The following is a 12,538-nucleotide window of genomic DNA, read 5'->3' on the forward strand; positions in this document are numbered from 1 at the left end:
GAGAAGGAACCTTTGCCATCAGATCAGGGTTGGGGACACAGATGTGGTGCTGGAAGGTGAGTGGTTTCTACTGTCTCTGTGGAGGAGGAAGGTGGGCCATCTGCCCAGAGACAAGGCTGGGGGTGGGAGAGAGGTAGTATTTAAAATGGAGAAGTGGTCTTCCCAACCTTGGTAGGGGGGCTGCAGGGTGCTGGGTAGGGAGAACAAATGGCCGGCTGGGCAAAGACAAGCCGAGGCCAGCTGCACTGGTGAGCGTGCACGTCTGGCAGCAGGGATCACCGCTCAAGGCCGGCTTCCCCAGCTTTGCTCCAGGCTGTGGAGGTGGGGGAGGGTGCCTCCAGGCCGGAGGCTGCTGGGATTCCTCCAGGGCTGGGGGGCTGCCAGCTAGGGCGGGACTATAGGACAGGCGGCCAAGAGAGCTGCGGATGCTGGCAGAAAAGTACTCAAATGATGGACCAGGGAACCTCAGCTGGGGAGGGAGGAAAACGAAGACAGAAGGGGCAGCAGGAGAGGAAGCAAGGCCCAGCGTCCTGCTGAGTCCGGAACCAACGTCCCTCAAGGGACTGAGAGTGGGCTGGAGTGCCTGAAGGCTGTGGGTAGAGAGGGGGTGCCTGACTCAGCGATTTCGGGGTGGAACAGTTCCAGTAGTGACATGGCCTTGGGCAGCCATCAGTGGGGGTGGCTGAAGTGGAGAGCAGAGGAGCGGGTCACTGAAGATGACGAGGTCATGGAACGAGCAGCCACAGGCTCAGACAGGCTGACACGTGGCTGCTGAGCTCTTCCTGAGTGAGGGCAGGAGTGAGGAGCTGGGAAGACTAAGCCACAATCACCCATGAATGGAAGGGGCGGGGAAGTGACAGCCTGCCACAGGATAGTGCTTGGCTGCTTTAAGCACGCTTGGTGCTTGCAGCCAACCTCCAGCAAAGAGCTGGCGGCTATGCAGCCTCAGTCATGCTCAGAGCCCTCTCCAGTTTCATGGCCTGGCAGGCTGAGACGAAGCTTCTAAGGGCACCAAGAAAGGCCAGGAGCTAGCTGCACAGGCAGGTGGCCAAGTGGACAGTGAGATGGATGACAACTGCCCTCTGACCACTGGCATGGGTCAGGCCTCCTCTGGCCTGCCTGGCTGGCAAGGCCAGAACATTCACCAGGAAGCTGAGAGAGCCTTGTGCAAATAAGGTGAAGGCTGGGCTCTGGCAATAAATTTGTTGCTTCCTGGTATGTCCCCGGCTCTGGCCTTGAGGCAAGGGATACACAGGCCCAGGCCAGGAGCTAACACATGGGATACTTCGGTGTGACCCCCATCTCAGCAGCACAAGACATGCCCCATCTCTGGCCTCCTGCCCCAGCAGGACTATGTAGTCTATACCTTGACCAGAGCCAAGGAGGTGTAATTACAGGCCCAGCCAGGACAGCAGGGAGGCCCCCAGAAAGGAGGCCTGTAGCCAGGAAAGAGACTGCTTCCCAGCCTGGGTAAGTTCCCTGAGCCCTTCAGGGGTCCCAGCCTGTGGCCTCTACCCAAGGATGGATCCCTTCTGGCTGCAGTCTCCACTTGAGCAAGTGGATCTTAAGTAAGTGGCTGCTGCTTTCTGGGGGTGGGAATCAGGACAGGCAGGAAGCACCCTAGTGGGGCAGGTGTGCCAGTTTCCAAGGAGGAGGGTGGGAGCACCGAAATCAGGGAATGATAAAGGCGCAACGGTACCCAAAAGTACCCAGTACCCGGAAACACTTCCCCACAACACACACTCACACACCACTAATGCAGAACACATTCATTTAAGTTAGCCACTGATCACACCTCTGGGGCCATCTCTTTGTTAACCAGGCCCTGGCTAATGGCTCCTGGTCTATCCAGGCAGAGATGGCCTATCTCCCTGTTTCCACAGGCACACCTGGCAAGCAGAGGCTGCCTCATCCAGGTGCCCTCCCCTAGCCTGTAGGGTCCTTTCTTCTGCTCAGGTCCTCCAGGAGCTTAGTGGAAGCAGGACTACACCCAAGGGTTAGACAATGGGGAAGCTGGGCAGCCACGGTCATAAACATGTGGGCTTGGTCCAGAATTGGGAAAGGCAGCCAGGTGTTCAGCCTTCCCCACTTCTCCCTGAGACCCAGGGCCATGGACAGAGAAGATGGAGAATGGCCTCAGCCCAGACAGGCCCAGAGGGCCTGAATGGTCCATTCCAAGAACTTGGCTCTTCAGAGCTCTGCCATCCCCTGACCTCTGACCCCAGTCTGGGAAGTCAGGACCTAGTGAGCATTCAGTGTGGATGCTGCAGGGTGAGTGAGGCAAAGTGCTCCCATCATCCTTGGTCTCCTCACCCCAATCTCTGTAATACCAAGGGTGCAGGGAAAGGGGCTTCATCCAACATTACAGTGTGGAATCCACAGCAATGAAGTGGCTGGTGGTGGCTTGGAGGCCCAGGGCTGTTGAATAACCAGCTCGGCTACACAGCCCAGGAAGACTCTGTGGGCAGCTGGCCTAAGCGCATGCTGGCCCAGATGCAGGAGGAGCAGCTATCCTGCCCAGTGGGAGGGGAAGGCACTATAGGGCACACTTACGTAATGAAGTCCAGGAAGCTGGCGAGTGGCTCATAGGCGTGGTTCCTCATGTGGCGGAACTCCACCACCATCTTCTCTTTGAGCCGGTCATCAATAACTGACACTGTTAGCGGCGATGCCTCATTGGCTAGGAAGTTGCCATAGTCAGTACTCTGCAGGTGCAGCTTCAGGTCTGAAACCCAAGGCAGGGGCATGGGGAGTATGAGGGCTAGCCACACTGAACCTCCCCAGGACCCCAAAACCCCATCCGCACCCAACTCCGAGCCCCAGCTTCTCTGCTGTTGTGTCCTGGTGCTACCCTGACCTGCTGTCCCCACCTTCACCTCCCTGTTGGCTCAGGGCCTACTCCAGGGCAGTCAGACCAAGGCTCTAGAGATATCCCAGACTCTTGGGCCATTAGCCAATAAACTGGGCCCCAGAGTCCAAGCACAAGTAGAACAAAATGTTCCTCCAAATGACAAGAAGGCCTGGGAAACCCCAACCCAAGGTGCCATTCACCACCGCCTTTGAGGCCCTTCTGCATGGCAGATTCTGGGATGGCTCTAACCTAGAGTAGAGTAAGACCTGGGCCCTACACTCCATAGCTGCAGGGTTAGAAGGGCAAGCCCACACACTCTAGGCATAAATGATGCAAATGAAATAAAGAAGAGGCCACAAGTGCAAGTAAGGTGGAGAGGACACCAAGACGGGACCGAGAGGAGGAGAGAGCATGTGAGGCTGGGCCACATCGAAGGGCAGGGACAGGAACATACAAAGGTAACAGCCAGCAGGATGGCCTGAGTGACAAGTGGCCTGGAGGACAAATGAGTGACATGAGGGGGAGATGGGGCTGGGAAAGGAGACAGCCACTGTACAAGTGGCTGGAGGCAGACAGGCCAATCCTCTGGGCTCTTCTGAGCAATTAGGGATGGGGCAAGGGAAAAGGGAGGAGAGGACAGAGAAGAAGGGCCTGGGTGGGCAGGACAGGTGAGACCCAGTGAGATCAGGGCAACAACCTAACAGCTGCCTGGCTTTTGCCCTTGTCTCCCACCCCTGAGGTTATTCTCCAACCAGCAGCCAGAGCGATCTTAAAACACAAGGCAGAGCACATCAGTCATCTATACATCCTCATCTCAGGGCCTTCCCTGTCCCTCTGCCTAGAAAGGGGTGATCTCTCCTCACACATCCCCTCTTCAGAGACCTCTCCCACAGCCCATCACCCTGTCCCTTCACTTGTGCCTCCTTTCTTTGTTAACACTTACTCCACCTGTCACAGGACACATAAGCTCCATGATGGCAGGGATTTGGGGTCACTGCAGGACCCTAGAGCCTAGAACAGAGTATGTTCTGGTACGTTTTCATGCTCATTAAATATTTGGAGAATGGACAGAAGTCTGGGAAGAGTGTTGGTGAAGACAGCAGGGGGGTTTACTCCTGGATTTGGAAATGGGGGACACTGTAGCAGTGATGGCAGTGCCAAGGACAGTGGCTGGGAAGGTACCCATGTGTGCGTGCACATGTGTGTGTGAAGGCCCAACAACCAAGGCCAGCTTCTGCTGTAAGGGACTGCATGCTTTATGTCCCCTGGGGAGGTTGCCCAGGGAAGGACAGAAGGGTCACATTTGTGAACTTCTCCACAAGCCTCCCTGATCGAGCCTTCCAATGTGTCTGTGGGCCTGGAGGGCCTTGCTACCTTGGGCTGCTGAGAAGGAAGGGATGGTGTGGCACATAATCCCCAGCGAAGCCCCTACTCCTACAATCCCAGCAGGAGAATGTTCCCAACCTGGAGTTAGGAGTGCTAAAGGAGAGATGGAAGAATATGTGAAAGGGAGAGGTGAGAGGGAGGGAGGAGTTGGCACGCCCCTGGGTTAGATGCCTTCTGCCTGCAGATCTGGGTGGCACCCAGGTGGCAGGCAACACTCATGTCCTCTGTAGCTCTCGGGCCCTCACAGAGTGAACTTTAACCTCCTGAGGCCTGTAGAAGGCCTTCACCATCTGCTGCTTTTGCCACCGTCCTCCCACTCACACCCACTTCTCTCCACGGCCACCTAAAAGTGGGACAGAGCCGAGGATGAGGTGGGGCAGGGAGAAGCCACCAGCTCCCTGCTTCACCCCCCATGAACTTGCTGCCTTTTTGACAAGGAAGTGTTCACATCCCTATGTCCTCAACCCAGGCCATCTGCCACGAGTCCCTGGCCTAGGTTCCATCCTCACCATGGTCTGGCCAAAGTCCACCTATACTTAGAATAAGGCCTGGGTAAGAGAAGGTGCTCTGCTCAGTAGTACTCAAGTTGTTGCAATATTTCATTACCCCCTTGGTTGTCAGAGAAAAATTCTTAACCACAACTGATAGTCATAACTGATGGTTGTGTAATGGTACCTCACCTTGTATTCTACCTCTAGTAATGGGCTTTATGTGTTAGATTTTAATATCCTTGACCCTGGGAAAATGCACAATTCTTTTGAACAGAAACATGGTTTATTTGCACACAACTGATCAGTTCTGAGAGATCGTTAATGTTCTCCAAGTGGTTTTCGTGGGTGTGAGAGTGAGAATATGAATCCATCCCTCTTCTTATAGTATTGAAATTAATTCCACTTAGTTTATCAAGTCACATTCATGCCCTGATTTTATACACTTGTATCTATCAAACATGATGATACTTGAAAAACAAAGTGGGCAAGGGGTTCTGGCCAGGGCACAGCAGGTGCCCAAATCCCCACTAGGGGAAGCTGCGGAGCGGACAGCAGCTGGAAGCCGGGGCTGAAATGTGGTGTTCTGGGTCAGACCGTCTAACACAGCAGCTGCCAGACCAAACCTGTTCGTTTATCCACTCAACAACTGCAGCCAGCAGAGAACCCATCTCAGGCGATAAGACTCCTTCCTCTGCAGCTCACAGCTGGGCCTGGGGGCCAGGCCAGATGTGCAGGCCAAAAACCAGAGCAAAACCCAGTCCCCGTGCTAGGGACCCTCATGTCAATGACCCACTATTCTCTGGGATATCGAGTCCACGCCGTGGGCCCCCACCCAGGCCCCTGCCTCCTACCCTCCAAAAGATCTTTGCATCACACTGCTGGAGGCTTCCCTGAACGCTGTCCCCTACCACCCTGGCCTCAGCTCTCCAGAAGTGGGCCCAGCCTCGCCTTTCTCTACAGGGCTTCTCTTCACTGGGAAGGTGTGCTCAGCAACTGCCCCACTGCCAAGTACCCTCTCTCCTCTCCAGCTCCCATGGACTCTCCATGCAATATACTGGTCAAGTGGGAGTCAGCACCCCAACACTGGGGGGAGAAGCCCAGACCCATTCTAATTGGAAACAAATGGGTCCCTGCTGCGTACTCAGCCCCCTGCCAAGAGCAACCTGTGTGTCTGACCTCTCAGCCATGCCCATTTCAGATTTAGAAAAGAGCAACCAAGGGGAACACAAAACTTGTCTAGAGTCCCAGTCAGGTGTATAGAGGGGCTGGGATGTGGATCAAGCCTGGTGGTTTCTGTCATCTCCAACTCTGGCCTCCTGTCCTCCCCTACCATCTTTGACCACATTCTCCCACGGCCCTTGGCCCAGTTAAGGACCCAGCTTCCTAGACAGACTCTAGTCCTAGAAGAGTGGGCAGGTTGCAGAGGAGTGAGAGAAGCCAGGATATGTCCCTTACATGACCTGGAGACAGCCTGGACACTCACTGTCCACCTGACGTCATGACTCAGGGACAAGCACCTTTGGTATGACTTGTGGCAACAGCTATTCTTAGAGAAGCCAGGAACACGTGCATGCGAATGAGAGGAGCAAAGCTGGGGGTGGGCTCTTCTTTGCACACCCCCACCCCACTTTGCATGCATGGGGCTTAGCACAGGCCTTAAAGCAAACACCCCTGTGCCTTGGCTGCTGCGTTCTGCTGACGCTGCATCTGGGGAAGCCACGGCTCCCAGCAGTGCTGGAACACAGACGGGTGGGTGGTTTCTGCTGGCGTTTGTGAGATCAGAGCAAACCCGGGAGACTCTACCCAGAATCCTGCCCAAAGCCCAAGGAGTCTTCCTTACCAGGAAACTCATTTTTAAAAGCCCCCAGGGATGATGTCAAAGGGCCGTTCCAGACCACTTTCCCTGGCCAAGCCCTGCGTCTCCCTGTGACCCAGGGAGAGGGGACAGCCTGTCAGCCAAGAAGGCGACTTGGAGGCAGGCAGGCTAGCCGATCTCTCTGCTTGGACCACACAGGGTTTCTGAACCAGCTCTGACCCTGTTCAAGAAACCTGGCGCCCAGAACCAGTTACTGGCAGCCCCAAGCCCTTTAGACAATCCTCAGAGCTGGGACAAGGCCTGCTAGAACCCCACCACCACCAGCAGCTTCCTGCTCTCTCTGAGGGATGCAGAGAAGGGGGTGTGACTGGGGGTGGGATCTGAACACAGGAGGAGAAGCCTGGAACTTGTTGAGAGCTTCGTGGGAGACCAGGCCACCCAGCCCTGGCTAAGGCCCCAAGGGCAGCCAAGGACGCCAGGGGCTCTGGGAAGGCAGGAGCTAGTTCTGCTGTGCGCCCTGAGCTGAGCAGCCTAACAGCCTCAATGACAGCCCCTGAGAGCTTCAGACGTGCCTGGGCTGAGGCATGAACAGTGTTCTGGTTAGCACACACTCAGGGGACCGCTCTAGTCTACCCACAAGCCCAGCTGTCTACCCCAAATCCTCCCATCTGTGGCCCGGCACCAGGAATGTCTGGCCAGCTTGGGAGCTCTCATAGCAAAAAACTTCCTCAGAGGCTGATTTCTCATGTCCAAGAAGATACTGCCGCTATTAGGAAGTTCTCTCTGCAGTCTGACCTAAACCCCTCCTCAAAGGAAGCCCACCAACTTGGTTTCCCAGTGCCTCTAGCCTCCCCTGAGGGCCTTGGGTTTGCTTCTCAGCACACCTCACCCCACCCAGGACCTTCCCATACCTCCTCTGCTTCCCAGGGTCACCTGTCCTGATCTTACCATGACTCTCCCCACAACTCTTATCTTCCAGCACCATCCAGGCCTCCTCACCACCATGATACCCTTATGCTGGCCTCCTGCCCCACATGTTGACTCCCTGCTCCCAAGTCAATTCTCACACCAGCACTAGAGTGAAGTCATCCAACTCCCAACATGTTGTCACCTTTACCCAGCGGCCTCTGTGGCCTCAGAGCTAGAGCCCTGCCTCCTCCCCACAGCCTGTGAGGTCCCATGCCCTCAACCCTAGCACCACCTCAGCCTCAGCCCTCGACTCTCTGCTCCACTGGTCCCATGCTTTGAGTAGGGTGACCTGTCTATGATCTCTGGCCCAAACAAATGTTTCAGGGAAGTCTACAGGATGCCCTAGGGAAAAGCCCCTGAAGTATAGGAAACAGAGCTGATTCCTCAGGCCCAGTTAGAGAGGCCTCTGCCCTCCCTCCTCCACAGGGTGTCCCTGTCAGCCTTGAGGTTGCCTGTGTCCGAGACCATTGCCCTGGCTCCAGCAGGGTCCAGCTGAGCAATCTGAGGGCTCCTGGGCTGCAGCTCCACACCCATCCAGCATGGCTGTTCCCTCAGGGCTCATGGGGCGCACCACAATCAAGCTGGCTCCATAGTTTCCTGTCCTTCCACCCCCTGCCTGTCTCTCAGTCTACGTCTTTAAGGCCAGAACCTCTCAGCAGCAGAGTCCTGGCCCCAGATGGCACCTCTGATTACCACCCAACCCCTGATTAGCAAGAAGGCATGGGGACCGCTAGCCTGATCAGCAGCACTCTCTTCTCTGTGTGGGCCAAAGTGTGGGCTTGGCAGCCAGTCCCAGCCAGGCCTGGAGAGGTGGCAGCTGGGCAGCCCTATTCCCCATCCACTTCCTGAAACCCTTCCCAGATCCTGCCAGCCCTGAAAGTGATCTTTCAGCCCCTCCAGGACTCCCAGGGACAGGCAGCACATGGCCTCTCCAGCCCCCAAGCCTCTAGAGTCCCTCCCCAAGGGCTCCAGGGAGGCAGGAAGGGAGGGTCTTGGCCCATGCCAGGGGTTGGTCCCACATTGCCCCAGGGGCCCAGCAGGCACAGAGGCAGCTCCTGGCACAGTACACTAGGCGGGGCGGCCCCCTGCTCTAGACTCACCCACGGCCTCATGGCCCACGGAGGGGCCCTGCTGGCCAGCTGGCCACGGCATAGTGTGAGAGGACAGTGTGTTCCCAGACTTCACTTCTGCTTTTCCAGAGGTCACTCAACGATGCTCTCCTGGGGAGCTCAGGGGTTTTCAGGAATTGAGGACCGCTGAGTAAAACCAGATGTGCAAATATGCTCCCTAGAGCCCAGCATGCCCACCCTGCCACTCCCTTCTAGGGTGATGGAGCCTCAGAGATTGTTCTACCACTCCCCTCTGTCCAGGTGAGGGGTCTACTTTGAAGAGACTGAACGTGGGTCCTAACTCCAATGCTTGCTCTGCACCAAAGGCTCCCTAAGGCTGCAACTTCCAAGGCTCAAAGCAGGCAAACTCAGACAGATGGACAGATGTAGACAGATGGCCAGGCTGGTGGCCCAATGGAGCCACAGCCCCGCCTCAGCAAATGTGCTGTGCCTGAGTCTCCTCCCCAGGCTCTAGGGGTGGGTGAGACCTCTTCTTCATATCAGCTCCAAAGCAGATGTGTGCACTGGCTGGCTGGCTCTTCAGGGTCAGAGCATCACAGCTGGAACTCCCAACATGGAAACCATTAACCCTGAGTTTACCTGGGGCCTGCAGCATAAACTAAGCATCCTTTTCGCCCCCAGACCTCTGCCAGGGTCTGTCACAGGCCCCCCGCAAACTTCACATAACATCAGCTGATTAGTCCTGAGTTCCAACATGTCCTATCAAATGTCTATTCTTCCTCTGCTCCCTCAGGTGCTGCCTGCCATTCCCCATCCAGACATCCAGAAGCCTGTCACTGTCCACCTCCCCACCAACTGACATGTCCATAGTCTCTTGCTCACCAGTACAGGTCTACCCATTATCCAGCAGCTGGTGCATGCCACAGCCCCTGCCCCCTGTGCCCCCTCTGCAGCCTAATTTTGTCAGATCACTGGTTTTAAGACATCGCTCCTTAGGTGGCTGAGTGGGGTAGGGGAGTGAGAACCTGGGCTTTGGAGCTACAGTGACCTGGCTTCAAATCCTGTTTTGCAGCTTGGTTCTGAGCAGCTTGTGGATCCCACTGGATCCAGGCTCTTGGCTGGTCACCTGGTGAAAGGCTATGCAGTGCCAGCCTTCCAGGGCACCCGTGACAGACACCGAACAGAGACAGTGTTAGAACTGAGCACAGAATACCATACTCCATCTCTCCTGGCAGAGAGGATCCCACCCAGAGCTTCCCAACCACGACCCTCAGCCCCAGTCAGGTGGTATGTGTTCTCGTCTCCAGCCTACTGCTCAGGCTGTCCTATTCAATACTCCACAGAATGCCCCTGCCCTTCCTCTTCCTGGTTTGTCCCAATCCTTCCCCTCTGGCATGTTCTCCCCACTGTAAAGGTTGTGGGGGGTCTTGTGCAGCATGGGCATGCAAACACACAGGTCCTGTTCTGCTGAAGGAGCAACAGAGCTGACTCAAAATCTGGGACTCCTGTCCCCAAGCTCAGGTCTCACTTCACCTACCAGCAAGATCACATAGAGTTCTGGGCAGCCCCATGGATGTGGACAGAGGCTAGGACCCAACTCTGCACCATCCACCACACCCTGAGCTGCCGCCCTGAGGGCCTTGTGAGCAGGCAGGAGGTGGCGCAGCCAAGGGCAGCTCCTGCTCCGTGGGAAGCCCCCAGGCTGGCGGGCCAGCAGTCTCGGGAAGAACCTGGAGTCCGCTGCTGGCATGGCCACATGCAAGTTACTGAGTTTCAGCTGGCGTGAAGCAGAGCCCCTGCAGGGAAAGGACAGTAAGTTCTCCTTCCTCAGTCCCTGGACCAGCATTTTGTTTCATGCTGGAGGCCTTTCAGAGAGGTGAGGCTTTCACGGAGGGGGATGGGACTGATCCACAGAGGTGGTCCAGCTGACACTAGGGACCCGTGGCACTACTTGCCAGCATATCAGATACAGGGATCAAATGAGAGTGTCACTCCCCATGTCCAGGAGGCAGCAGGATGTCCGACCCAGGTTTACCACCCTCCTCTCTGCTCTAAGACAGGTGGCAGGTGGTGGTAGAGCCACATTTAATTACACTTAAGTTCTTAGGAACACCTTGTCCTTGAGATGAGAGAATGAAAGCATCCCTCACATCCCATGAGGAAGTCCACCTATCCGACAGTCAGGAGGGTGCCAGGCAGGCGATAGCCCCATGTGCCAAAGGGAGGGGCAAAACTGGTTATTGCTGCACCCAGGGCAAGTTCCAAGCAACTCTCCTCTGAGTGGAGATCCGCCTGTATATCCCCTCACCAGAACATCCCCACCCAGGCCCTAAGGCTCCATTGGGACTGGCATGTCCCAGGAGACACAGGGCTTGGAAGGCAGCTTGCCTGTGTTCCCCTGCCACAGCCCAGCCTGAGAACCAAGCGGCCCAGCCTCGCCCTGGGAGGCAGGGGCCACACCTCTGCGGCTGCCCTGCACTTTGACCTTGAGCAAGCTCTTCTCCAGGCTTGTCACCACAGTTGTAGAACCTGCAGGTGGCAGTGGATCTGGGCCTGCAAGGAAGAGCTTCTTTTCATTTTACCAAAGATGTTAAGTTTGCTTGGGTGTGAGTGAGAGAGGTAAAGTGGCCCGGCATGGCCAGGGGCCAGGCAGCCCAGAGAGGGCCAGCTGTGGCACTGAGCTTGCTCAAAAGCCGGCCCATGCCCATGTCTGGTTCCCAGGGCCCACTGGCCTGTACTGCCTGAGTGATCCTGTCAGCCTTTGATGCTGGGCTTCTGTTCTACAAGCATAGGCCTCTGGAGGAAGGATGCTAAGAAAAGCTGAGACTCACTCGGATGGGGGAAGGGCAGGTTTAGGGCCCCCAGCGGCTACTGTTCACAGTGAGATTAAGTCAGGTCAGGCTGGAGTATCCTGCTAGCTCTGCGGTGCTTAGAGCCAAAGCTATGGAAATAGTCGTTTTGCTGAGACTTAGGCCCTATGGATGGGCTCACTGGATCAAACCTCATTTGGGGCTATAAGCCATGCTGCTCTTAGCACAAAGTTGCATTTACTGCAGCTCATAGAAACTGGAAACAGCCCAGGCCAGAAGCAGAGTTGACCCATTTTATACCCATGACCAGCAGAGTCAAGAAGCTTAGGCCAGGCAGGAAGTGGCAGGAGCAGTAAGCATCCAGGCTGGTCCTGGATAGCACCCTCACACCCATTTACCCAACCTGCTCAAGGACCTGGCAGGACATGTACAGGACATGTACATGTACATGTACAGTAACATGCCAGACTGAGCATGATCAGTGTGTGGATTTGGGCCAGCCCTGGGATAGGTGGGCACCTGCTCAGGGAGCCTCACAGCAGAGGCTAGGTTCAAATGACAGAAGCCAATGGAGGAATGGGGGTGACAGTGAGGCATGGAGCCTGGGCCAATAGAAAAGGGGGACCTCATCTTCCTCCCAGGCCTTGCCATGTGGTATCTGCCTTGGAACTTAAAAGGGTAAGGGGGTGGTAAAGATGGATGAGCTACCACCCATGACCTGGCAGCCTTAGGGCCCTGTGTGCTGGGTCATGTGTTATAGCTCATTCCTTGACTCCCAACCCTTTAATGTCTACATTAGATGACATATGGCAAGGCCTGGGAGAATGGTGAGGGGCCTCAAAAGCAGGGCCTCTTTCACCTGACCACCACTTCCTGAATGGGGGGCCAGGCACACAGAGGCATGATTTAGGCATCCTTTAGCGAACATATGCAGGAATAAGAAAGAAAGGACCAAAGAATATAGAGTGATTGGATAGGAGGAGCCAAGACAGGTGTCAGGAGGTTGTAAGCAAACCCTTGGCCCTCACCTGGACCCAACTTCCCAGGTAAAATAAGAGGGCTGAATAGGGTTACCTCCAGGGGGTTGGCCAGCTCTGAAACTGTCTACCTGGTCAGACCTAGGTCACATTGACTCTCCACAACTC

General features: G+C 55.8%; 1 protein-coding gene across 1 annotated transcript in view; it reads right to left on the reverse strand.

Moving 5' to 3' along the window:
- ATP6V0D1 (ATPase H+ transporting V0 subunit d1) overlaps positions 1 to 12,538 on the reverse strand; it is a 39,619-nt gene that overhangs the window by 12,191 nt on the left and 14,890 nt on the right. Inside the window, exon 2 of the mRNA XM_058709190.1 lies at positions 2,554 to 2,725. Coding sequence (XP_058565173.1) covers positions 2,554 to 2,725 — 172 coding nt within the window. The remainder of the gene's footprint in view (positions 1 to 2,553; positions 2,726 to 12,538) is intronic.

The sequence above is a fragment of the Neofelis nebulosa genome, chromosome 17 (assembly GCF_028018385.1).
Source record: "Neofelis nebulosa isolate mNeoNeb1 chromosome 17, mNeoNeb1.pri, whole genome shotgun sequence".
NCBI lineage: Eukaryota > Metazoa > Chordata > Mammalia > Carnivora > Felidae > Neofelis > Neofelis nebulosa.